This window comes from Leptidea sinapis, chromosome 2 (assembly GCF_905404315.1).
Source record: "Leptidea sinapis chromosome 2, ilLepSina1.1, whole genome shotgun sequence".
Lineage (NCBI taxonomy): Eukaryota > Metazoa > Arthropoda > Insecta > Lepidoptera > Pieridae > Leptidea > Leptidea sinapis.
The window spans coordinates 14,538,661-14,563,419 of NC_066266.1; the positions used below are offsets into that span (position 1 = coordinate 14,538,661).

The following is a 24,759-nucleotide window of genomic DNA, read 5'->3' on the forward strand; positions in this document are numbered from 1 at the left end:
TCATAGCATTGCTGGCAACCTTTTGGGTGACTGCAAGCGCTTTTTCTCTATGTAGAATCTACCTGAACTTCGCGCAAGGATTCTATCCTTTTGGTTTGGTTCAATCCAGTTTGGTTGTTACGTGGAACAAAGTTTCTTAAAGAACGCCACGCATCCAGATGGTTCGAAGATGATGAATATTCTTTTTATGTGAATGCGGTTAATTATGCTCTTCATTATTTTGGAGAGCAGGGAGGTAATAGGCCTGTAATTTGCCAGATCCGAACTTTTTTTGGGCAAGGGCTAACTTCCATCAGACGGGGACTATGCCCTTTGAATATGAGTGCCGGAATAAACGCGTTAGCACCGGCGTCAACGCAGGTGCACACGTTCTAAGCACGATTGTAGAAATGCCATCCAGCCCGCTCGACTTATTGTCTTCCAGTTTTCTGTCTGAACTGTACTTCAGGCATAGAGCTTTGACACCGCGGGATGGTCGACGTTGTTTTTTCGTTGTCATTTGTGGCCAAGTAGCTCTTTGAAATAAAATAACTTGATATCTCTACCCGTTCACAGAGCACTCATGTATCGCTGCTGGCGGTCAAATGGTTCGAGCTAATACTACGGCGCTCCGTTCAGGAGACATGAGAGCAATACTCTATAATGTAATGTATATCAATCAAGCTCAATCTACCTATATATAGAGGTTAACTTTAGGCTTATAGATTTCTTTATGGAAGAAGACAATCGAGCGTACAAGGTCACCACGTGACGTTAAGTGATCACCGCCGCCCACATTCTCTCTCAACGAGAGGAAGCACGGTAGTGTTGCCGACCTTTTAGAAAGTTGTCGCTGTACGCGTTTTTTTTATGTCATGACGTATCGTACTGAAAACGCCACATAAGAAAGCTCATTACATTGTTTAGTTTTGGGAGGAAAGTTTTCTGAAAACCGCACCGTAGAGAAATGCCAAATATCCAGAAATAAGTTCCAATTTAGGCAAGAAAATAATAATAAAAGTGATTGCCAAGTCGGAAACTACGACTACTACTTAGAGAAAAGTCGTGAAAGCTTCAAGAAATTTAAAAAAACTAAATATGCAGTTATTGTTTACTTATAAATTGAGGGCATGACCCCTTTCACGACTTTTCTCTAATACTTGTAGTTTCCGACTTGACCATCAGCGCCCTTCTCAAAAAACCAGTCTGTATATAATATAATAAATCATAAATAAAAATAACCCAAAACAAATGAAAAACGATTGAAAATTCGTAGCATTTATGTCATATAAAAATACCGTCATAAAATATACATAACCGCATTAAATTTAATAAACGCAATTAATAGTCCTTAAGTACAAATCAGTATGTCACATTTCATTTGTGAATACAGCTCACAGCAAGCGAATAAGCCGCTAAATAGTAGCCTATACCAGCAACTGGCAAGCCAACTGCTTTATACAACTTGTTGTACGGCCAACAAGATTAAGCCATCGATCACTGTCAATCAATCAAAATTATTAAAAATCTATCTAGAAATTCGTTAGTATCTACCAATAATATATTGTGACATCACAAGATTAGTCTAATAGAGAGTTGGCTAGTAAATGCCACGTTGACACAAGCAAAGTTAAAATAGTTGACATTATAAACATTAAAGATATACGACGGTTGAGTAAATAAAAATCCCTGCGAGGATTTATACATTACAAGCTACAAGCATGGGACCGTCTGCCAGTAACACAGTTTTATATATTTTATCAACTCATATATTCATTTTTAACGGATCATATAATTACTGGATTGCCAGATAGTGTTAATAATCCCTCCAATTGACATCACATTGGATAGAACTGACATCTGATGTAAGGAATCAGTCTTTGGAGCAAATTTACATTTATTTTCATCACATACAGATAATTAGGACACTATTATAATTTTGTCCTTATAAAAGGTCATCACAATCCAATAAAAATATAACCCGTTAGTTATCAGATTCACAATATGTAAACAAATCTTAATACACAAGCCCAATTTACAAATATCAGTTACTATACTGTGGCTTTAATTTATGGATAAATCTAGCTCCCTGCTCAAGGAATGAGTGAATACTGAAATCACCTAGAATGTTTTTTCACAAATGGAACATGAAGCCAGGGTCCTCTTGGTACATACAGACAGTACTGAAATTATAAAATGGGCTGTGGATGCACAGACACACATACATAACATACATAAACATAACCATAATCCGACAAAACCTTATCAAATGTCTCGACACAAAGCAACAATTTAAGATGTTAAAAGAAATAAACATAAATTCATCATTCATCATAATTCATCATTCAATTTACCAATTGGCACACATTCTAGAACAATCTAGCAATGGATTTGGACCAGATTATTAATGCATATCCCAGTTTGAGTATCCCAAAACTCGTAGAGAGGGCTCTATTAATTCACATTAATCTTCTAGTCTAATTCCACTAGTGTATTCTAGAACATTCCGAGACAGTCTACATATTGTTGAATGAATAAGGCACAGTATAGAGGGTCCCAAGCGCTAATTTCTTTACCAGAGTCCTGATGAGAAACCACCAGGAGGTACTCTTACTCTCTTGGGGGCCTCAAGCTTTGCTTGCTCAGCAGGCTTCGAAGTGCTCTCCTGTTTCGGTTCAGCTCTGGCTTCTTGTTGAGGTTCAGCCTTGGTTTCAATTTGAAGAGATTTGGGTGACTCTTCAGGTGCAGTGGGCGTTGAAACCTCACCAGATCCATTTTGACTTGGTTCAGCAGCTTTAGCGGGTTTGGCTGGCTCATCACCTGGAATGTTTGGATGTAAGTAAGTGTCGGAAAGATTGACGAGTTCCTTAGGAACACTAAAATTTGCTACTAACATCTAATAACACAACATTGGTTGAAAACTTTCGGAGTTCATAAGAAACACTAAGATTTGCTACATCTAGTCATACTTAATAAAGAACACTTGATTGGTGGAAATCTTTAGGAGTTACTAAGAAACACTAAAATTTGTAAAATCTGATCATATCTAATAACACCAGATTGGTTGAAAATTTTATGAGTAAGATACAGCATGTCAGTTTATTTCATCACTATGGTGCAATATATTGTATGAAATAAAATTTTTGAATTTGGAATTCTTTTTGTACTAATGTACGAACAATTAAAAACAAATAGTAATATATACAATAACTAGTGGACCCAACAGACGTTGTCCTGTACACATGTTTTAAATTTGAAAAATCGGTCCAGCCGTTAGGAGCTGTTCACTAACATACACATGAGCAGGAGAATTATATTATATGGGCGGAATTGAGAATCTAAACCAATCTCAAATTCACTGAAACAAACAAAAAAGTCATCAAAATCAGTCCAGCCGTTTAGGAGGTAGTTCAATTGTGAATCTAAACCATTCTCAAATCCACCTGTATACACACAGAAAGTTTCATTAGAATCGGTCCAGCCGTCTAGGAGGAGTTCAGTGACATACACACGCACACAAGAATTATATATATAAAGATTTCAAGCGAAAGCGTTTTACCACTACACAAACGCCAGAGTACTTGGATGTTTCGTGTGAATGCACTTTTAATAGATAGTTTGCCAGGTGGTGCCACCAACTCGTTCAAGGGCTCACTGTTAAAGTTGGCGAGGTCTTGACATAGGTGTAAACAGTAGCTCCATCATTGATAAGTAATATTTAAATTCAGATATTACTACTGGAGTCACTTTGTAGACTATAACTACTAGTTAGGTTTCACCTCAACACTTTTTTTTGTATCCCAGGTATGTTGCCAACAGAAAAACATGTACAAACAAAACACATACAAACAAAAAAGCAGACTCTAATAACGCAGTAATCAAGAGATTATTACAAACAGATGTTGCTTACAATATTATTATGAGGTTAGATATAAGTCTCCAATGAGAATATTTAATTTAATAACAATGAGATTTAAGTTTTAATTTAATTTAAAAACATTAATTAAGTTGATGCTGTTTCAATGTGCTATTAATTGCTGATTTGAATTGTAGTTCCGATATACCTAATATGTCAATATCTGAAAAGATTTCATTGTATGTGCTAAATAGGCGCTGCAGAGGCGCGCGTTTGCCGGAGTTGGTCCGAATTGGGCTAACTGCAAAAAGGGGACGCTTTCGTACACTGCGCTGACATACAACTCTTGGGACCATGAAGTTTAGATAGTGTACTAAATCACTGCAGTCATATTTGTTGTTACATAATCCATATAATGTTTTAGCCGCAAGAAGTTTCCCTCTGGACTTTAGGGTCTGTAAGTTATATTTTTGTAGCAGATCGGGGAATGATAATTTAGATCGGTAACATCTATAATGAATCGATTTTTAGAAATTTACGCTGTATAGTCTCCATCATATCGGTATATTTACTGTACAGAGGATCCCAGACCTGTACAGCGTATTCAAGTTGAGGTCATATTAGTGATTTGTAAAGTGTTATGTATGTTGTATGTTGTTTAAACTGGCAGGATACGCGCATGACAAATCCAAACATCTTATATGCATTGTTTACAATATTGTTGATGTGCTGGTCTAAATGTAGTTTAGAGTCAAGCTGTATGCCAAGATCACGGACACTGCACATTTTAGCTTGGTTTGAACTGCAAAGGAAATATTGGGAGGTAATAATATATCTTTTCTTAGAAAATGTATGTCACGTAAGTCTGTACGTACGTATAATTTTCGATTCATATGGAAATTGAACCATGTATCCATAAGTATCCAAATGCTATGAGTCATCTCGAGTTATAATTACGCTAAGATTTTTGTTTAACCATTTCGAAAAGTGTTTCGCCTCTACACTAGGCACCCTCACGAGATGTAAACCAAATTCCGGCACGAGACTCATTTATTTTATGGAACAGGAGGACAAACGGGTTCTCTTGCAACACCAGAGGATCACAGGAGCGTTGCCGGCTTTTAAGGAAGGTGTAAGCGCCTTGTTTGACGGTACCCCGTGTCGTATCGTCCCGGAAGGAAGCTCATTCCACAGCAATCCGCAGGTGAGGTGTCCCCTTGAGCTTCATGTGTCACAGAAGATCAGCGTTGCAACACACTTGTGTTAGTCATGCTGAGTGGCTTCCTTTACACCTCGGACGGAACCCCATTTTAATTTGTATAACAACAGTTATCATTTGTTTTTCTGTTTTAGCATGTTCACAACATGAGTCAGTAACCATCACAAACGTCCAGGTAATAAGTATAAATGATTAATTCAAACAGGGTAAAGTAGAAGGCATTAGACATCGTGGAAGGTCACATTTGCGATAAAGCGATCAGATCAAATCTGCTGTGGGGGGTCCCTGACCTCTAACACAGAGAGATATAGCAAGAAATTGTGAGGCGCAATACATCTACCCTTATTATATAGAATAACCACATTTCATACCCCAATCACTAAAACAGGCTTTCACGATATGAATTTAATTCGGCACACGCTTATAACTACTTCAGTAAATTTAATAAAACTATAAGTAAAATAAATAAATACTCTTTAATAAAATCTATCTATCTAATAAATAGTAGTATTAAAATACGACGATACAGAAAACGTTCTTAAAATTAAAACTTAAGCATCAATTACTAACATTTATTTAATTTTGTGCACAGTTTGATATACTAATATACATAGACTTAATTAAAAAAAACACACACGCATAAACACACACACACATACATACATACACACACACACAAACCTCTTTTTAGTGAGTTTCCTAATTATGTTTAATAATGTATAGCCTTTTGGAAGAACCTAGCCTCTGTAACTCAGGGTATCCTACCGGAGAGGGTAGGGCACAAAACAATCTGTACCACATATTATCAGTTGAATAAATGATTATTACCGGACAATTACTGTTCGAGGCGCAGGTATAGATTGTTCGCGAGTCCGACACATCGTACTGTGGCTTGCATCAACTCACCTATACCGAGGTCTCTCTCTGCTCTCAACGCTCTTCTTGAAGCCAACCCTGCTTGTTATTTGCGGATGGACGATATTAACAGAGTGCTTGCGTTTTTGTGAGAGAAATGGATGAACGGTATTTGGATGTTTATTAATTGTTAGTTATTTACAGTAAGCTTTGTATTGGATAAGTATTATTTGTGTATTCTGTTTAGTTTGTTTATTTGTAATTAATTACTTACTTTAATATTGTAATTGGCTTACGCCGTTTTATTAAAGTATAAATAAATAAATAAAATAAAATAAAAATTATTATTATTATTATTGAAATTTCTTGCCAATCACGACTGCTACCGGAGTATGGACCAAGAAGAAGAATTAATTCATTAACTTACCAATGAATACACTACCAGCGGGGGCGGGCGCGGCACGGCGCCCCCTCGGTATCTCAGCCTCTCCCCCGAAGATGTCAGTGTGTCCGCCGCCAGGGGGGCGAAGCACCCTGCTCGATAGACGCGTATCGTCATTCAGACCAACGTTGAACGATGTGGAAGTCATTTTGAAATCTGGAATGAACAATAAATATAATAAACATCGGCCAAATGAACTGATGTCCTGATGATGAATGAGTACAACCTGAAAAAAATCATGGAAATGGTATTGCCATAAATCCAACTCAAAATATGTCGAGCGGGTCTCCAATTATGTGGTTATATTTCTTTAAGCTCGATCATATAGAATTGGAAGGACATTTTTGATTGTTGAACCATCGATTCGGATCTGTACTGCCCCCAACTGATCAGATTAAAACAAGAATTTGAGAGGAAGCGGCATAAAATGGGTGTGCACTGTGGCCTTTTATCACGATATTGCTACACCGTACACATATTTTTCCACTCAACAAAATTTAAACATTTAGCTAGAAGCAAACCGACTGCATACATACATATACAGGGTTGAAAATCAAACAAAAAACGCACAGAATCATCCTACGATCCTACTACTAGCTCGATAACAAACTTATTGCATTGGCTTTATCCTAATATTATAATAAATAAATAAAAAACGATTTATTTGTTCAGTACTATAGATTGATGAAAAGATACTATGATGTGATGCTGTATATTAATAATATAATGATGAAAAATCAATGAAAGAATCTTAGTGAAGCACAAGGAGTATTAATATTTCTGGCAGTACTATTATAGCGACACAGAACAACAGAAACTACAGAATTACTTTTTTTTTATGTAAATAAGGAACGAGACGAGCAGGACGTTCAGCTAATGGTAATTGATACGCCCTACCCATTACAATGCAGTTCCACTCAGGATTATTGAAAAACTCAAAAATTCTGAGAGGCACTACAATTGCGCTCGTCACCTTATGACATAAGATGTTAAGTCTCATTTGCCCAGTAATTTCACTAGTTACGTCGCCATTCAGACCGAAACACAGTAATTTTTACACATTACTGCTTCACGGCAGAAATAGGCGCCCATGTGGTACCCATAATCTAGCCGGCTTCCTGTGCAAAAGAGCCTCCCACTGGTAAATAAAATTAACAACAAAAGTCAAAACGTAACAATGATAACTTCAAAGTAGTGACAGCACGAAATATCACGACATGTAACGGTAATGAAACTGCAAACCATACTGAGACAACAGGACGAGTACGAGGGGGTGAAAGGTGAACGGGAGGGGGCTTCACGTTCCAGCGAGGTCAAGAGATGATGTGGATGTATTTAAAAAAAGAAAGCAATATTGAAAAATCAATTTATGTCAACAATAATTATTTGATTCCCAGTATTGTGCACAACGTATTCTAATGGTCTCCGTGCGTCACAGCTCAGTCCGCGACACAATAAAACAATGGCTCAATGAAACGAACAATTAAAACATAATATAGAAAGTCAGTTATCGTCGAGTGCGCTTCCTCTCGCGATAATAATTCTCAATGACGAACGCAATATATCACTTTTGCGGTAATATTTAAGGCTGTACCGGTATATACCCCTATAATAATTAAACAAAATTGTTCATTAGATTTCTGCATACATATTAGATGTATTGAGTAAGATTAGGAATGGAGCGACCGCCGTCGGGCTATTTAAATTATACATTTGATTGTTTCAAAAAAAAAAGTAGAAGCAGGCTAAGTTTCTTGTGCACGTTCTTCTCTTTTCTATAGTTATAATAGTGTTTCGGGAGTCAGAAACATTTTTATTAGAAATTTCCTCCTTTTTAAGGTTCTTTTATCAAAATTCCTGAAATATTAATAGTTTTCGAGTTACGTAAAAAGATTTTTTTTTATCTTAATTTGTTAATAGCAACTACATTTTTTTATAAGCTAACATTTAACGCGTTATTCCGAATGAGCCTTGTCTCATATTTTTATGAGCTTTAACCAGCATATTTAAAGTTTTCGCATTACCAGTCACCATATGTTTTTTACTATAGTTTTATGTTGCGGTAGACAGCGTCGGACTTGCATCTGTCGGCGCAGATGTTAGGGACCGGCTTACAGTCTAAAAAACTCCAAAGTCACCCATCCTCGTGGTACTACCTGAGGCATTGTGTATTTAATTCAAAAAGATACTCGGTTTAGAAACCAACACATCTATATACCGGGTGTAACCAAACAACCTCCGAATACAGAAGGGCTCCGTAGAGCTCCTATCACCGAATCATAGCTGTTGGGCATTTTAGCGAGAAACGTATCTGTAGTTGCAGTAAAAACTTTCATAGTTTCTTGAAAACTTTTTTAGTTAGCGTTGAAATGCAATGTACGTAATAATGTCAATTTACGTTTCTAATGCTGTCAGCTGTTGCGGCTAAATAGATTTTAGCTTTACTCATTGAGTTCTACTTGCCAAATGAGGCTTAACATCGTATGTCTCAAGGTGACGAGCGCAATTGTAGTGCCTCTTAGAATTTTTGGGGTTTTCAAGAATCCTGAGCGGCACTGCATAGTAAAGAATTACAATCAGCTGAACGTCCTGCTCGTTTCGTCCCTTATTGTCATAAAAGAAAGCGTTTTGTTTCATATATTTATTATATTTTGTTCATTCATAAACGGACTGCACTACATTTTCATTGTACAAAAAATTTAAAATAATCTGCATCACATATTTTTTTATTTTGGAAATTTTCAGTGCAAATATTCGTGCAATAGTCATGGTCCAATTTTGAAAATTTCTATCTGTTTTTTGCTGGCCAATATCCGAAACAGCTGAATTGATTGGACGGGACAAAGTTTTCAAAAAAACTCGATTCAGTAGTCAGATTGTCATTCTTTCTTAATCAATATCAAAGCGGGCGAGGATTATAGCCCACATCTAAGCTTAGATAATTTATGTGTCTACATAGAGCCTGTTGCTGTTAGGCAATGCATAACAGAGCAGGTTTATAACTTTAGTGTGCGACATGCACTTCTTATTATATTTATTTCAATAATCGAAATTTATTTACATGTGGTTCTACTAAGCTTTACATTACGTTTCGTCCACCATGCAAATTATAACAAAATATTTCAACAATGAAACAAAATTAATATGAATAGCAACGAAACTTTTGTTTTGAAAGAAGTCTCGCTACCGTGAGTACCATTATAGTGCCTTCCAGATGGAACCAGTACTAACCGGTGATTTTTAGTTTAACATCGCACAAAGGTTGCATGTTGGACAATTCGCAGTGAGGCGCTTTGAAACTTTTTAAATACTAATTTGAAATTGTATTAAACTATTTTGATTTGGTTCCGTAGAGAATACGACAATATTTTTGAAGTAAAACTTCTTTAGGCGCGACTACGAGGTAACTGGACGACAATGCAACGGAACCGGAAGTCCGTTTCAGCAAGATGGCGTCAGATTTCTGTACCATCCTGTTTTTGGTATCTTCGTCCGTTATAATTAATTAATAATCTAACCTCAAATTTCTTCTTTTCAATTATTTTATTCAATGAGTGAATATTTGAAAAACCTGCAATAGGTATTAATGAATTATACATAGAATATAAAAGGAAAATAATAATCAGTTAAATAAAATGGCGGAATCCCAGGAACACACTACTCTTTCGTCAATAAATAGAATGAAATGCCAACTTTGCTGAAAAGATGAGGTTATATCGTCAGCGTTTCCAAGAAAAAAAAAAGATCTAGCAATGCTCCTAGCTCTAGCAATAAGTGATTGATTAGTTGGTTACACGGCTTTAAGTAATGTATATAATTATAATGTATTTATGTATCTGTTAATTATTTCGGGCTGTCAGGTCGCCTTAGATACGCTAGTATGAGTCTATGGGTATTACTCATAAGATTTAACGAGAAAATGACTACATTTCACCATGAGTCAATACTTCAATAATAGTAAGTATAACTAATACACACAATGAGCAGTTTATTATTGTAAGATAAGGTAGGTGACTCAGAGATTCTGAACGAGTCTCAATGAGGCGGGGCATTCAAAACAAATATTAGAATACAATGAAGAATGGCAACTGTACTGTCGCGGAATTAACCGCTTCAATATGGAGTCCAGAATAAAGGCGCTGCAAGCATACCGTTCTTAACGCAGTTCAAACATACCTGTTTTCTTCCTTTTATTATGTTTAAAAAGATTAAAATTACATAAGAAATACAAATATATTTATTTACCAGAGGGGGTGACGATAGCAAAAAAAAACATTACAAAAAAATAACCGACTTCAAAAACAATAGATATAATATGTACAAAGAAGTATAAAAATAATTGCGTATGTTTATACAATCGAATTAATTAATTTAATTCTAGTAACGATTTCACGTCACGAGTGCGACTCAAGCACATCTCACTTATAAGTATGTATGCAGTTACAAACCTACATAGGCTGACAACGACTCCAAAAATAACAATAATCGTTACTAGAATTAGATTAATTAATAAGAGTTGAACATGGGTTGAACAGCTAATGAGAAACTCTCAGCCCATCTTTTAAAACAGAACAATTTAAGCTTTTTGTAGAAAGATGTAATCCAGCGTCCCATCAGGGGTGACCTTGCTTGATGTCATCCAAGTGGACTGCAGATGTCATCCAAATATTCATATAACCTTTATCGTCCTTGGATTGTGGTCCCGTGCTTCCTACCCGCGGTTTAAAAGCGTGGATTACTGTTTATATTCTGTTTAGCCGGCAGATTACATCTAACAAAGAAAATTGCGCTGTAGCAGGCAGAGAGTTCAGTCGTATTTGAGAATAAAATACGCACGAAAAACAGTTAACGAAAGAAATAAGAGATAAAACAACAAATATAGTATGATCCATATAATATGTATTACATTTAATTTAAAGGTTTTAAGCGGTCTCTGCCTTTATAATAATGTATCTGCATCTCTCTTATAATAATTGGTTATTTCAACTCGAACCTTAAAGTGTTAATTTATTGAAGCAAATTAACCTTAAAATTACTAAGCTTCAAGCTGCTAAAGCAACGCCCAATTTATAGAAGTTTGGACAAATTTGGAGCCATTACATACAACAGGATAAGATGTTTTCACGCCAATAGACGACTAGCGACTGATTCGCTAACACATCTGTGTGGCCGAGACAGAATCCAAGGATGGCAACCAAGCTCACTCAAAGGTGACATCTAATGGAACGCTGGATAACATCCGTTTTAAAAGTGCTTAAGCCTACTTAATATAATAATATACAATTTTATAAAGTGTCGGATAGAGACGATTTGTGAATAAACGAGCCACGCGAGACACGGGTGGGTCGTCACTAGTTGTTTAATAATTCCAAGCTACAAAAATGATATTTGAATAGTTTTGAAATAAACAGTTCAATAACCTCTAGCTAATTCGCGGTCTAGTTTCCGTGATCGTGCCGATTATGTCGACAGATAGTCGTAAAAGGGGACCCGTGTTGCATTGATAATGATAATACAGGTCGGTACGATAAGCTCAAATACACACCATTCCGATCTAGATAACAACATACATACTGAATCAATTAATTTATTACATGCCAAACAGTGAGTTTGCATGCAAAAAGAGTATTTAAGCGTATTCTATTAATGTTATAGATTTATTTATTATAAACTTCTTCTTTCTTCTTAAAATAATACAAAGTCCTGTAAAATTGTTTACACAGTTTTGTCTACAAGATCGAGCGAGTCACATAAAATAAATCTTAAAACGTATTTTACAAATGTAACAATAAATAATAATTCAATAGTTTGTTAAATTTATTTCTGTTTGGTCCCCGTCAAATGTCCTCTGGCAAACTATTATGCAGATATGGTATTCTTTTCTTTAAAGTTCTATCGCCAAAGTAATAATATTATAGTGCACCTACGTGAAGTAAAGTACAATACTCTATTTTATGGTACGGCTAGCAACCCTACTGCACGCGGTACTCAAACAAATTAATCAACCGAGCCCAGCCTACGATCGTGCGTGTTATTATGTTATCTCGATGGGAAAATTTAAAATAAAACTATGAGCTGCCTTATGCGGTGTTTCCAGGACGATACGACATGGGTACCTTCAAGAAACACGCGCGTACACTTTTCTATGAGGCAGGCAACTCTCCTGTGATACCTCTGGTGTTGCAGGAAAATATGAGCGGCGGTGATCACTTAAGATGAGGTGGCTCGTACGGTCGTTTGCCCTCTATTCCATAAAATAAAATATTCAAATACAAGATAATGTCATTTTTTGGCTTTGAAATCGATAATAATATACAAAATGTCACAACGTGCCGCGTTTCTTAAGCTCTGCGAACTGACGTGATTAGCGCGATTAGCTATCATTTTGGTAGAAAGTCTTAAATTCCGCCCTTAGATCATTTATACGTCTAGATATAATAATATGAGGATGACAGTTAACCTCTAAAGTAATAAACCTGGCCTGTTTTCATCGGTTGTCTATCTATGTCTACGTATAAATAATATAGAAGTTTAAATCTAAGAATCCCTCCTTTTTCGAATAATATTTCAAATCGTACATGATATTACTACGTTTATAACATGAAACGTTAAGTTGACCTATGTCGAAATGAACGAACCATCAACTATCCCTCGCCGTACTCCGTAATGATAGGAAGTGAACATTACACGATATAATTACACCGCTTTCCCGCATTATTCATAAGCAGTGGTCATTTCCGGTATTTATGTACGTACGCGGACGATAAACCTGGTCTAGACGATGTCTAAACCATAAGTATACACAAGGTTGACTGTATATCATGTTACAGTTCAGGGTAAAACAAAACGGAAGTGTTGTTATATTTATAATACAACTAGCTGACTCGACAAACATCCTTTCGGAGTGAAAAAAATATTTAATGAAGATGTACAAAGCTAAAAAAAATATGTAATAAATAATAGTTAAAAAAACTAAAAAACACGCTTTTTATAGAAAACCGAACTAAACATAGAGAAGACATTTTAAATTAACATCAATTCCTGCCTTATAGACGATAGATGAAAATTATTAGAATTTTATCAAATTAATATATTGTCATCGGTCCTTGATATAAATATACGAAGTTTGAACGAAATAATCTGTTTAAAGTGGGCCAAAATCGCGCCAAAATGAGTCGGTTACATACAAACATACGTACATACAGGTTCAGCTAATAAAAAGCGTGTAAAAAATCAGAAAACTGCATTTTGAATTATTATTGCTTCTATTATCAATTGGACCTTGATTGGCTTTTACAGTTGAACTAATTAATTACGTGAAGCATATAGGGGTGCGAGGGGCGAGTCAAATTTCAACAAATCTCACGTGGGGGAAAGGGGATTTCGGCAGAGTATGAGAGTGTTTAAAAAAGTTTGGATGCTCATCTCCCCGCACGCTATATTGGCCATGCCACATGGACAGTTACGTTTTACTAAAAGATGACTTTAATTTAAAAAAACAAACTGCGTTTACAGATTTTTAATTGCATGATTGAACCGGGAATCGAATATGATACTGTCAGTTGAATGTCCTTACGGAATGCTTTTCCTTTTTCTGAACCAAGTTTTACATCAAATGTTAAAATTCATGGTCTTCCTGGTATTTCTGATGCTATGTTATGCAGCACAAAATAAGCCTTATGATGAAGCCAGTGTATTTTTTATCGTGTAGCGGGTTCGATTCCCGGTTCCAGCAGGCAATTATTTAATTAAAAATCAAGTAACTAAAATAAATTCTTATTTCAGTAAAATGTTACATCTACAATATTTAAGGATCTTCCGCCCCATGTGGCCTTAGTATATTGTCCTGTATTCTTTAGTATATTGTCTCAGTCTATGGTCTGCCGGAGGTGATGAGACCATAATGGCAGCCCTCAATATCAAAGGGCAAAATTACTACAAGGGCCTCTATTTAAACTAAACCTCCTCACATCATTCCTTCTACTCTGTCCAATGAGTAGTAGTAGTAGTAGTAAAAAAATAGAAAATTAAAAAGTAAATCGAGTAACTACGAAGGCCTTGAAGAGCCTTTATTAGCAACAAAAAAAACCGCGAGTTCAGAGCGGAGGCGTTGCGAAACGATATCGCAAGAGGTCGGGGACACTGAAGTCATCGACACCGAGCTTTCATCACTGACCATTGTCTACCACGCTCGCGTCAAACTAACGGAGTTGAACGCGAACTAAAACTATTATACACGCTTGTCTGTTATTAAGCTGTTTTGAGGAGATTTGATTGCTGGTATAATATTTAATTTGACATTGTATTATGTTTCACCACCCTTCGCGCAGGATGTTAGGCTGGGTACAGACCACAGTCTGAATTGCGAAGTGGCTAGGGAGATTGGTGTAATGAAATTGAACGCAATTGCAATATCTTTTTATAACAATAAGGGACGAGACGAGCAGGACGTACAGCTGATGGTAATTGATAGGTTCTGCACATTATAATGCAGCATCCCTCAGGAATCAATTCAACCCATAAATTCTGAGCGGTACTACAATTGCGCTAATCACCTTGAGACAAGATGTTAAGTCTCATTTGCCCAGTACTTTCAGTAGCTACGGCGCCCTTTAGACCGAAACACAATAATGCTTACACATTACTGCTTCACGGCAGCAATAGGCACCGTTATGGTACCCATAATCTAGCCGGCATCCTGTGCAAACAAGCCTCCCACTACTAAATACCCTTATCTTACGACACCCTTCGGCCTGGGACTTCCATTTTCTTTTTATGCCCAAGCACAGGGCAAAATACCGATCAGTTTTGGGTTCAATTAAGAACTCTGTGCTGCAGAGTAGGGAGTCACCTACCATCAGGTAAACGACTTACTCGTCTCGCCACTTTTTCTCATAAAAATATGTACATATTTATAAATTGATATTTTGTATTCAGTGTGGTTGAGAAATTATTACCAAACGCTACAATTATTAGTTTATGCTATGGTTATTAAACTTTTTGAAGTGAAAACTTCTTAAGAACTATTCTTGGGATTTGTATAAAATGTTAAACTAATACCAGGACATGTGACATGATCGAAAATTCGTAAGACAGTTGTTGAAATTATGGATGAAAGTTGATTTTTCTGAGAGACAAACTTTATAATGTAAGATAATTTTAATAGTTCTGAAGTGGTAAATTTTTTATGTAATATAATCTCTATTGTGAAATTACTCACTCCCGGAGTGAAAGCCTTATTTTTTATAATATGACTTAGATAATTATATATATATATATGTTTTAGTGTGCGTGCGGTGATGAAAATAGAGTCTAACAGTTAGCCGCTGTTTTATTCGTCGTTTTCACAGCTTTCAGTCTACCGTATAAACGATCTAAGATTATAAGGTCTATCTTCTTTCGCCTTGCTACATATATCTTTCTTTTTTATGCCGTAGCTTTTGCATACAATCGCTAGGTATATCTGATGCCGACTTAAATTAACTCGTACCCTATATACACGTGTGTGCAAAAATTCTTGTTGGTTTGAATATTTGAAGCGTGAAAGCGTTGCGATTAAACAAACTAACATTCGCATGAATATAACTTTAGTAAGCATATTCATTTTTCACACCCTGTTCCTAATTAGACGGCCCCGTTGGCGAGACGAGGCTTTCGGTTTATGGTGCATCAGCAGCTAAAATATATTTGTGATGAAACCGCCATTTGAAATAGTTTGTGCAGAGCTAAGAATATGTTGAATGTTGTTTTTCATTTTCTTGCAGAAATTAGAAATCTAGTTAAGCTTATTAATATTATTTATGAAAAAAGACAATCGGGTTACATACTCTCTTGTTATGTTCGTTGAGGACCTCATAAAACGCCGAACAAACGTACATCTATATGAATTCAAAAACGGAAAACACATACGTGGCGGGCGAATTGTTATTTTCAACAATTCATAGCAATCAGTTCATACCGAAAACAACAAAGCATCTAAGAGGAAAAGCAAATGAAATAAATCAAATGCAAACATATTATATCGATGAATCAACTCATCGCAATGCACCGGAAAACCCGACACCATTACAATTGTGGATATACAAACTAATTACTAGGTATGCTTCCCCACACGGAACATTCTAGCAAACGAAATCGAAAACCCTACAACTGTCTTTTAAGGGGGCGGCAACTTTAGTAATTGAATACTGTATAACGCAACAGAATATGCTGATATCGCGTTACCGGTTTTGCAAGCCTCCGTTGCGAATTACATTGGAATATAAATTATCAATCCATTTGCAAATAGAAACCCTTATATGGACTAATTGCAAATTGTCTGTATGTATGCTGCCATTGTGGTGGCGAGTCAACTATAGGTAAAACAGTCTCTACCCTAGCTTCTGGCCAAATATGTCGCAAGTTCTTAACATGACATAGGCTAAATTGTGGTGATTCTTTCGCAAAGGTCACAATAGATAGAAAATAATACATTCAAATTCAAATATATATTTGGCATTGATAAGTTTCAGCAAATTTAATGTTGAAGAAGAATTACTTAAAAAATAATCAGAATATATATTCGGTGTCGCTAATACCTAAAACATAGAGATATTCTACCGCATTTATCACGGGGAATGTTCCTTATAACTGTTTCACCTGATTCCTGCAGCGGAGTTCAACCTTCGCACGACACGCCACATATTAGGATATCATTACCACCATCTGGATGTTGCAGTCCTACAAAATGTGGTTTTCAAGGAACTTTCATTCAAATACTACAAAGCTGTGGAATGAGCTCCCTGTGCGGTGTTTCTGGGACAATGCGACATGGGTACCTTCAAAAAAGCGCGTACACCTTCCTTACAACCGATCATGTGATTCCTCTGGTGTTGCAAGAGAAAGTAAGAATGGGCGGTGGTAATCACTTAATAACAGGTGACCCGTACGCTCGGTTGCCGTACATTTCCATAAAAACAAAAGATATTGCAAAGAATCCAAAATAAAGCTGAAAGAATCATAACTAATTCACCTCATTACATTTAAAAGTGAATAACACAATATGTACACAGAAATGAAAATAGGATAAAACAACCAGTAGTCAGCCTTTTAGTAAGGACTAAAATTTGATTCAACTGTATTTTGAATATTAAGCACTATAAATAAAAACAACCACTATTCTCCGAAAGATTGTTTATTCAATTTACTAAAGAAAGTAACAATTAATTATATTTTTAATAGAATTATAGATAAAATCAGTATTTAACAAAAAATTGCAATTTTCACTAGTAGTCAGCCATGACTTACCCTGTAGTCAGCCTCTCTTTTTCAGTCAGTTTCTGTAAGACTTTTTTAAGTAATGGAAAAATGTTATTTTCGAAAGGACACTATTGACATTTTCAGGTTGAGTTGTCCATAGGTACAATGTATTTTTTAAATCCTGCCCTCAAAGGTTTACACGAATACAGTCACATCAGCAGGCTGAAGCAAATGTGTCGCATTTTGTGAAAGTTCATATTGGATAATACCATATTAAACTAGTTTTTAAATTTTTTGTTCTTCCCGTTGTTCAAACCATAAATGTACAATATATCGGATTCATCCAACCAGTTTCTGACTTTCTTGACAACCATCCAGCAGGTATACTGGCAGGCATACATTCATACAAACATCTTTTGGTAGTCTTACATGTTATAATTGTGTAGCCTACAAGGAGGCAAATTTTTTCCAGAAGCAGATATAAATACAAAGACAGTAACAGCTTCTTTATCTTTTACAATATTGTAGACGTTTTTATATCCGGCATACAATTTTCCAGTCTGAACATAATATGTAAATTTGGTTTTGTCACCATAAAATATTTGGTCTGGGTTAGTTAAAATATCACTTGCATTATTTTTTTCTAAATGGCTTATTAGTTCAGCAAACCACTTCCGAATACCTTTGTCGGTTGCAGCGGCTCGATTCTAATCTATATTTTCGGGTGCCTTTTCCCTTAATTCGGGATTTCGACTTAGAAATGATTTGTACCCTTTATTTCCCCGGCCTATTATTTACAAATGGGTTCAGCCTATGTCCTTCAGAAATAATATTAAGGACGGTATTAAAGTGATCGTCACATTTATAAGCGAAGCCACATTTTGCTAACTTTATGCGCTGGCCGTTCAAGGCACTTTTTTCTCTATTACCAATTCTGTTCGATTAGTCCCATTTTATGCAGCGTCCCTCACGGAACACATTAAAAACTCCACTGGCTTCTCTAATCTTCATCCCATCTTTAATCGCCACTATAGCTTGTGTTAATTGCTCTTCTTTGTATTGGTGGATTAGTGTTTTTGACATGATGGAATTATAAAACAAATGCTTTTCATGCTAAAATATTTGCGCATAAATTTAACCCTAATTTAAAAAACTTTAAGGTGCTATTTTGTGCAACAGGACTACCGGCAACTACTGGTTTTGTAGACCCATTGGTCAGCCCCTGACGTGCAATTATATTTGTACGCGGCTGACTACTGGTAAAATACAATTTTTGTCTTATAAAAGATAAGTCTAAAGTAATGAGCATACTTGGGACTATTCGCTCCGTTGATTTCAAGTAAGAGTATAAGAAATTCACGAGAAAACCAGTAGCCGCCCATGGCTGAGTATTGGATTTACCCCAAAATTTCTAAGCCCAGTAGTCAGCCACCTAACTTACAGCGTATTAAACAAATAAAATGCGTTTTAGAGTTAATTTTATGACAAAATAAACATTTAATCATAACTCAGTATAACGATGCACCACAAATTACGGCTAATACTCACAAAAATGTACTGAAAACTCGAACGTTTTCGTAAGAAAAAAATTGTAACAACGACGCGTCTTGTCAATTCTTTGGCAACAGTGCAAATCAAGGAGTGTAGCTTGTCAACCTGACGTGCTATTGGTTCCTAAGTGTGCGTATTAGGCAATAAGAGGACGAGGATTCGATTAAAAATTATTTTAAATATGTAAATAAATATCAATACTATTTATATGGAAATAATGTCTCAAAAGGCTGACTACTGGTGCCGGGCTGACTACTGGGTGTTTTACCCTACTCATATAGACTATCAAATTAAAACACACAATTATAGCCAAGCCTCAGTACTAAGTGCAAGTGACAGATGGCCGAAAAGAAATCACATAATATGAGAACATCCTACAGTAAAGAACAATTAAGTGCTTGAATAGTTTGTAAAAGATATATTGTCTTTCTATTTGCATGGAGAGCCATCACTGTTTTTTTTATAGCTGCAATAGTAACTTGTACTTTTGTACTTTGTCAAAATTTCAGGTGTCTTAATATTGCAGAATATCAGATACAGCCCACTGACAGAGACACTGATGAGATGATGGAATTACAAGGCTTAGATTGGTTATGCTTTGGATACAGAAGAACTGTCAATTGAGTTCACAGGAAAAGCCAATGCTGTGATATGCAATCAGCCTTCATAAATCTAAAATATTTTCTAATGAAATATGAGGGCAAAAAACAAAACTATGACAAATCACAGCTATGAGGACCTCTTCATACCACAAGCCAGCTGCTGAAAGACAATGCTGCTTGATAATACTCATCTTGAAACAGCTGAATAGGTTCTTAACTATCATGTAAGAAATGGAATGAGGTTCCACCCTAATAATATGATCAAATGTGCCTAATGCCTACATAAAATTCACACCCATAAAGTTGCAGGTTGAAGAGCGGCTAGTATTACACAAATATATTATAGTACATTGACCTTTACATAGTGTTGCAAACATAAATATGTACATGAGGCTATATTTAAAGAAAACTAAGCACTTGCACTTAAAGCTACATTGAACTAAGATAAAAGTTAAATGATGAGCTCTATTAATAGAAAATGTTTACAAGAGTTGAGAATGTAGCCATGTTGAAAGCCAAACTTGTTTCAGCTCATTACAGCTTAAGATTGTATATAAGCTAGCATTCATTTATATATGGAATTAAGTAATGGAATAACATAATTTTAAGTGGCATCATCTGTTTATAACAATGACTATATTACATACTATATTAAACTAAATCATTACACATCACAAAATGACCTAAGGTGTAGTATAAAAAAAGGAACACCTACTCAAAACTAAAACAACCTAAAATTTGTTTGCCCCTAACTTTTAATGAAACCAGTTTAATTAATATTAAAAAATATAACTTTCCCTAAATAATATTTTATTAGATGAGTTCCTATATATATCTTGTTATGACTAGGTATTTTGTATATTTTACATTAATTGTGATCTCTATAAGTGCTCTATTATCATTATGAAAAAATTTAGTATTACATAAAAACATTGGAATTAATTAATATATTATACTATACACAATTCGTGGGTTGGACTTAGGACCCCATAGCACAAATTAGGAGGTTAAAAATATTATAGTTGACAGAGCTTTAGTCCATGATTATAATGCTACCACTCTTACAAGGTAATCTACAATTTTAAAGAAAATAACGAAAAAACACGTAACCTTAAACAGTGAAATTAAATGTAAAAAATAGTCTGGGACAGACTAGACTGCCTCATCAATGATAATTTTCAAACTAAAAAGCCTAGAGCGCAGAGTTGTAAAGCCTGTTAAAAAAAACAATAATTATTTTTTGTTTATTCCCTAAAATGTTTATTCCGTTTCTATTGTAGTTGCGTGAATGTTCCTGTGCTCTGTTTCGTGTTCAGCTTTAATCTCCCGCAGCCATGCCAGGGCTCATGTAGCATTCTATTTATGTGTTTTACCCGTTTTCAAGTTAAAATTTTTTTTTCGTTATTTTCTAAATAACGAACGAAAATAACGAAATGTTATAAGAGAAACTGCACTATATTTGTGAACTATAATTTATAAAAATTGGTCATATTAGGTTATGTTAGAACAGTTACCGCAACACACACTAACCGAGTGTAGCATGCTAAGGCAGCGGCCAGAGAGTACCAAAACCGAATTGTAGGCGATTTTCCTTCCTAACATCAGGGGTGTGCATTCCATATATGACTTTAGGCATTGTCTACCTCGTTATCAAAGTATTAAATAAAATAAATAAATACAGTTACTCAATATATGATAAAAATAAAATATTTAATAATAAAGTTGATTAAGTTTCAAATTCAAATATTTTTATTCAAAATAGGATTCAAAATCACTTATTGAACGTCAAAATCTACCACCCATTGAAAAGAGACTGCCTCAGACCTGAGAAGAATGGGCGCAAGAAACTCGGTGGGCTTTTTTTTTAATATAAAATATGGATTACAATGTAATATCGTACAATAATAATATAATTAACAATAATAATTATATAACATTTATAATTAAAGAGCCTGAGGGTGTTCGCTTTATTCCCATTCTGTGTTGTCATTAAGAAAATTGTTTATGCTATTATTACCTTTCCCACACAAACGTTTTTTAACAATTCTTTTAAATTTCGTAACACGTTTGTTTTGTACATTTTCTGGGATCATATTGTAGAAGCATATACATCGCCCAAAAAAAGACTTACTAACTCAACCCGACTCTATAATTTGCTTCCGTTATTCTATAACCAAACTTCTATTGAAGACCAACTCAATCAATATTTCCATACGCTAGATACATACTACATTCATATGGTAGGCAGTCCCAAAAATGCCTATACGACGCAACAAGTATTTCATAGATCTTATTTAGAAGAATATTCGTCAGAGTTGAATGATATTCAGCAATGTATCGGCGGCAAGATAGGCATGCCTACTTACGATTTGTAGAGAAATAAACCGATTACCCAACATCTGTCTCAATCCCTCCATATTAGGAGTTTATGGCTATTTCAGTTTTTTGTCATCATGAGTATCATTAGAGTAAATAGGTATATTCATTGATTATTAAATAGTATTTTATTTTTATTATAGTTCATTCCGTCATCCGTGACCCGTGTTAAGTTTTACTGTGATAAAAAGTTGATGTATGATTTGTGTTTATAATAGGTATTGGGATTTAAAAATATAAGTAATAGAGAAATTAAATTAGTGTGCCGGTTAAGATATAGGTACAGCTGGTTTCAATAATAAATAAAATAAAAATTGTTTCTTTTAATAGACCAGTTATACTTTTACGAGTAATGTTCATGCATTTTTGAGATATTGGTGTTGGTGAAAAATTACTGTACCATAACTAATGTTATTGTGGCAACAGAAGTGGTAAGTGAATTTGAAATTTTTGTGTGAAAAATATATATTAAGTAGGCATAATAATATTATCTAGAAAAGCTAAAGGATAGTATTAAAATTATAATATGAAGTATGAAGCAGACAGTGCTGTGCTATTTTGAGGTCTTAAGTACAAAAAAATTATATAATTTGAGTCTTTATACAAAGGTGCTCTGTGATTTGAGTTTATTAACGTTCTTTTTCAAAGCCACAAATGTTTCGAAAACAATATTACGTCTTTATTTAGAGTTTTCAATAATTATTATATGTATAAATATTATCATAAACGCATGAAATTTTAGGTTTGACAGTAAATGATTGCAGTATGGGTGTTTACTGCTAGATGGCGGCAAAAATGAAAGTATGAATCTTAGAATTTTAATAACAAATAATTTTTGCTTTTTTTGCACACATCCTTAGGCTATTGAAATAAAATAAGAAAGCAGTTTAAGGGTATACTTGTTCGTAAAAATATTAGATTGGCCACATGGTACGGAAACTACATGCTAAACACAACTATGTAGATGTATGTAGATTTCAAAACCTAGTATTGTCAGACTAGAGTGTGGTTCTACGACTAGATAGATCTACAATGCTTACCTTGATTGAAAACCTTAAAAACTTAAGTAATCGTAGATAATTGTATCTAGAAATATAGCATTGTACTCATAGTACAATGTCACCTTTTTCTGCTGTGAAGCAGTAATGTGTACCTGAACATTATTGTGTTTCAGTCTGAAGGGTGCCATAGCTAGAAAAATTACTGGGCAAATGAGACTTAACATCTTATGTATATGGGTGACACAGTTGTAATGCTGCTCATAATAATTGGATTTTTCAAAAATCCTGAGTGGTACTGCATTGTAATTTGCAGGGTATATCAAATACCATCAGATTAACATCCTGCTCATCTTGTCCTAAAAAAAAGAGCCTCATTCTGCTGCTAAATGGTAGAGTGCAAGCCCTAGTTGTGTTCAATTTTGTTGGAGTTACTTGGCTTAAAAGACTTAACATCTTGACTCATTGTGAAGAGTTCAACTGTAATGCCACACTGAGTTTTATGTTTTTCAAGGACCCTGAGTAGCATTGCAATGGATAAAATGTATCAATCACCAACAAGTGAACATATTTCTCAATTGTCAGTTTTAATAATAAAAAAAATTCTAATGAATACATAACAGTACAGTCACAAATTTAATAAAATAAAATCCAAACTTATCAAGTGACAGCACTGCGAAAATCGGAATGGACGAAAGCCATATTTTACGCATGATTGATTGCCTTTATCCATAAATCGATTAATCTTAAGCAATCAAATTAGTTCAGATCAAATTGTATAAAGACATATGTTTTAAATAAAGCTATAAGTTTAAAGATATAAAGAATGCGGTTTTGCCTAAAGATATTTTGACAGGTCAAAATGAAACACGACTGTTACTTTAGATTTTAGTACCCATACACAATCATGGATTTTTTCCAAAAATATTACGTGTAAATATAAAAAGGATTCTAATAGTGCGTCTTGAAACAGTTTCTTTATGCAGAGCGCATTGACCTCATGGTCTTGAAAAATAACGGACAAACAGCGCCTCCAGCCGGCATATCGGGAATTATTGGCAGAACATCTTACTCGAAATATTCAAATCAGTTCAGCGCAGATTGGCAATAAATAATGCTATGAATACAAAAATAACTTACCAACAGTTGGACGCTTTCTCTTGAAACAATGAAAAGGACAGGACTCGACGATAGACAAAGCGCACTCCACAGGAATATCTCAAGACGAATGGCGAATGGCAATGACGGAGCAGCGCTCAACAAAGTAAAAAGCCGGATTGACGTTTGGCGGATCTCAAATGGCTGTCAAACTGTCAAAGACCTCTGAATAAAGCGATCGCTTCTCGGCCTTTTGGCTAAGATCGAAGTGTAGTGTTATTTAAAGCGCTTAATACTTCACTCAATTTAGTCGTCTAAATTTAGTAGCAACTTTAGAAACAAGTTAGACGCTTCTGATCACACTGTTCTACATCTAGTTTCTTAATTAATTATATATTACTTAAAGCGCGACATAGTCGGACGTGTCGTATGTATACGAGGATGGGTCCAGTATTGTTCAGACACAAAAAAAATGGCCTTTGCTTAGCCCTGGTGGTTGGCTCAATTAAAATAAAACAAAGAAAATAAAATCTTGGGTGAAAGCT

General features: G+C 35.1%; 1 protein-coding gene across 1 annotated transcript; it reads right to left on the reverse strand.

Moving 5' to 3' along the window:
- Positions 1 to 1,241: 1,241 nt before the first annotated feature.
- Positions 1,242 to 24,424, reverse strand: LOC126977490 (jupiter microtubule associated homolog 1). The gene is made up of 3 exons (XM_050826337.1): positions 24,257 to 24,424; positions 6,337 to 6,507; positions 1,242 to 2,799 (listed from the first exon to the last, which is right to left on the reverse strand). The coding sequence occupies exons 2-3, from the start codon at positions 6,497 to 6,499 to the stop codon at positions 2,552 to 2,554; spliced, it is 411 nt and encodes a 136-aa protein (XP_050682294.1). The 5' UTR covers positions 6,500 to 6,507; positions 24,257 to 24,424; the 3' UTR covers positions 1,242 to 2,551.
- Between the last annotated feature and the right edge of the window lie 335 nt (positions 24,425 to 24,759).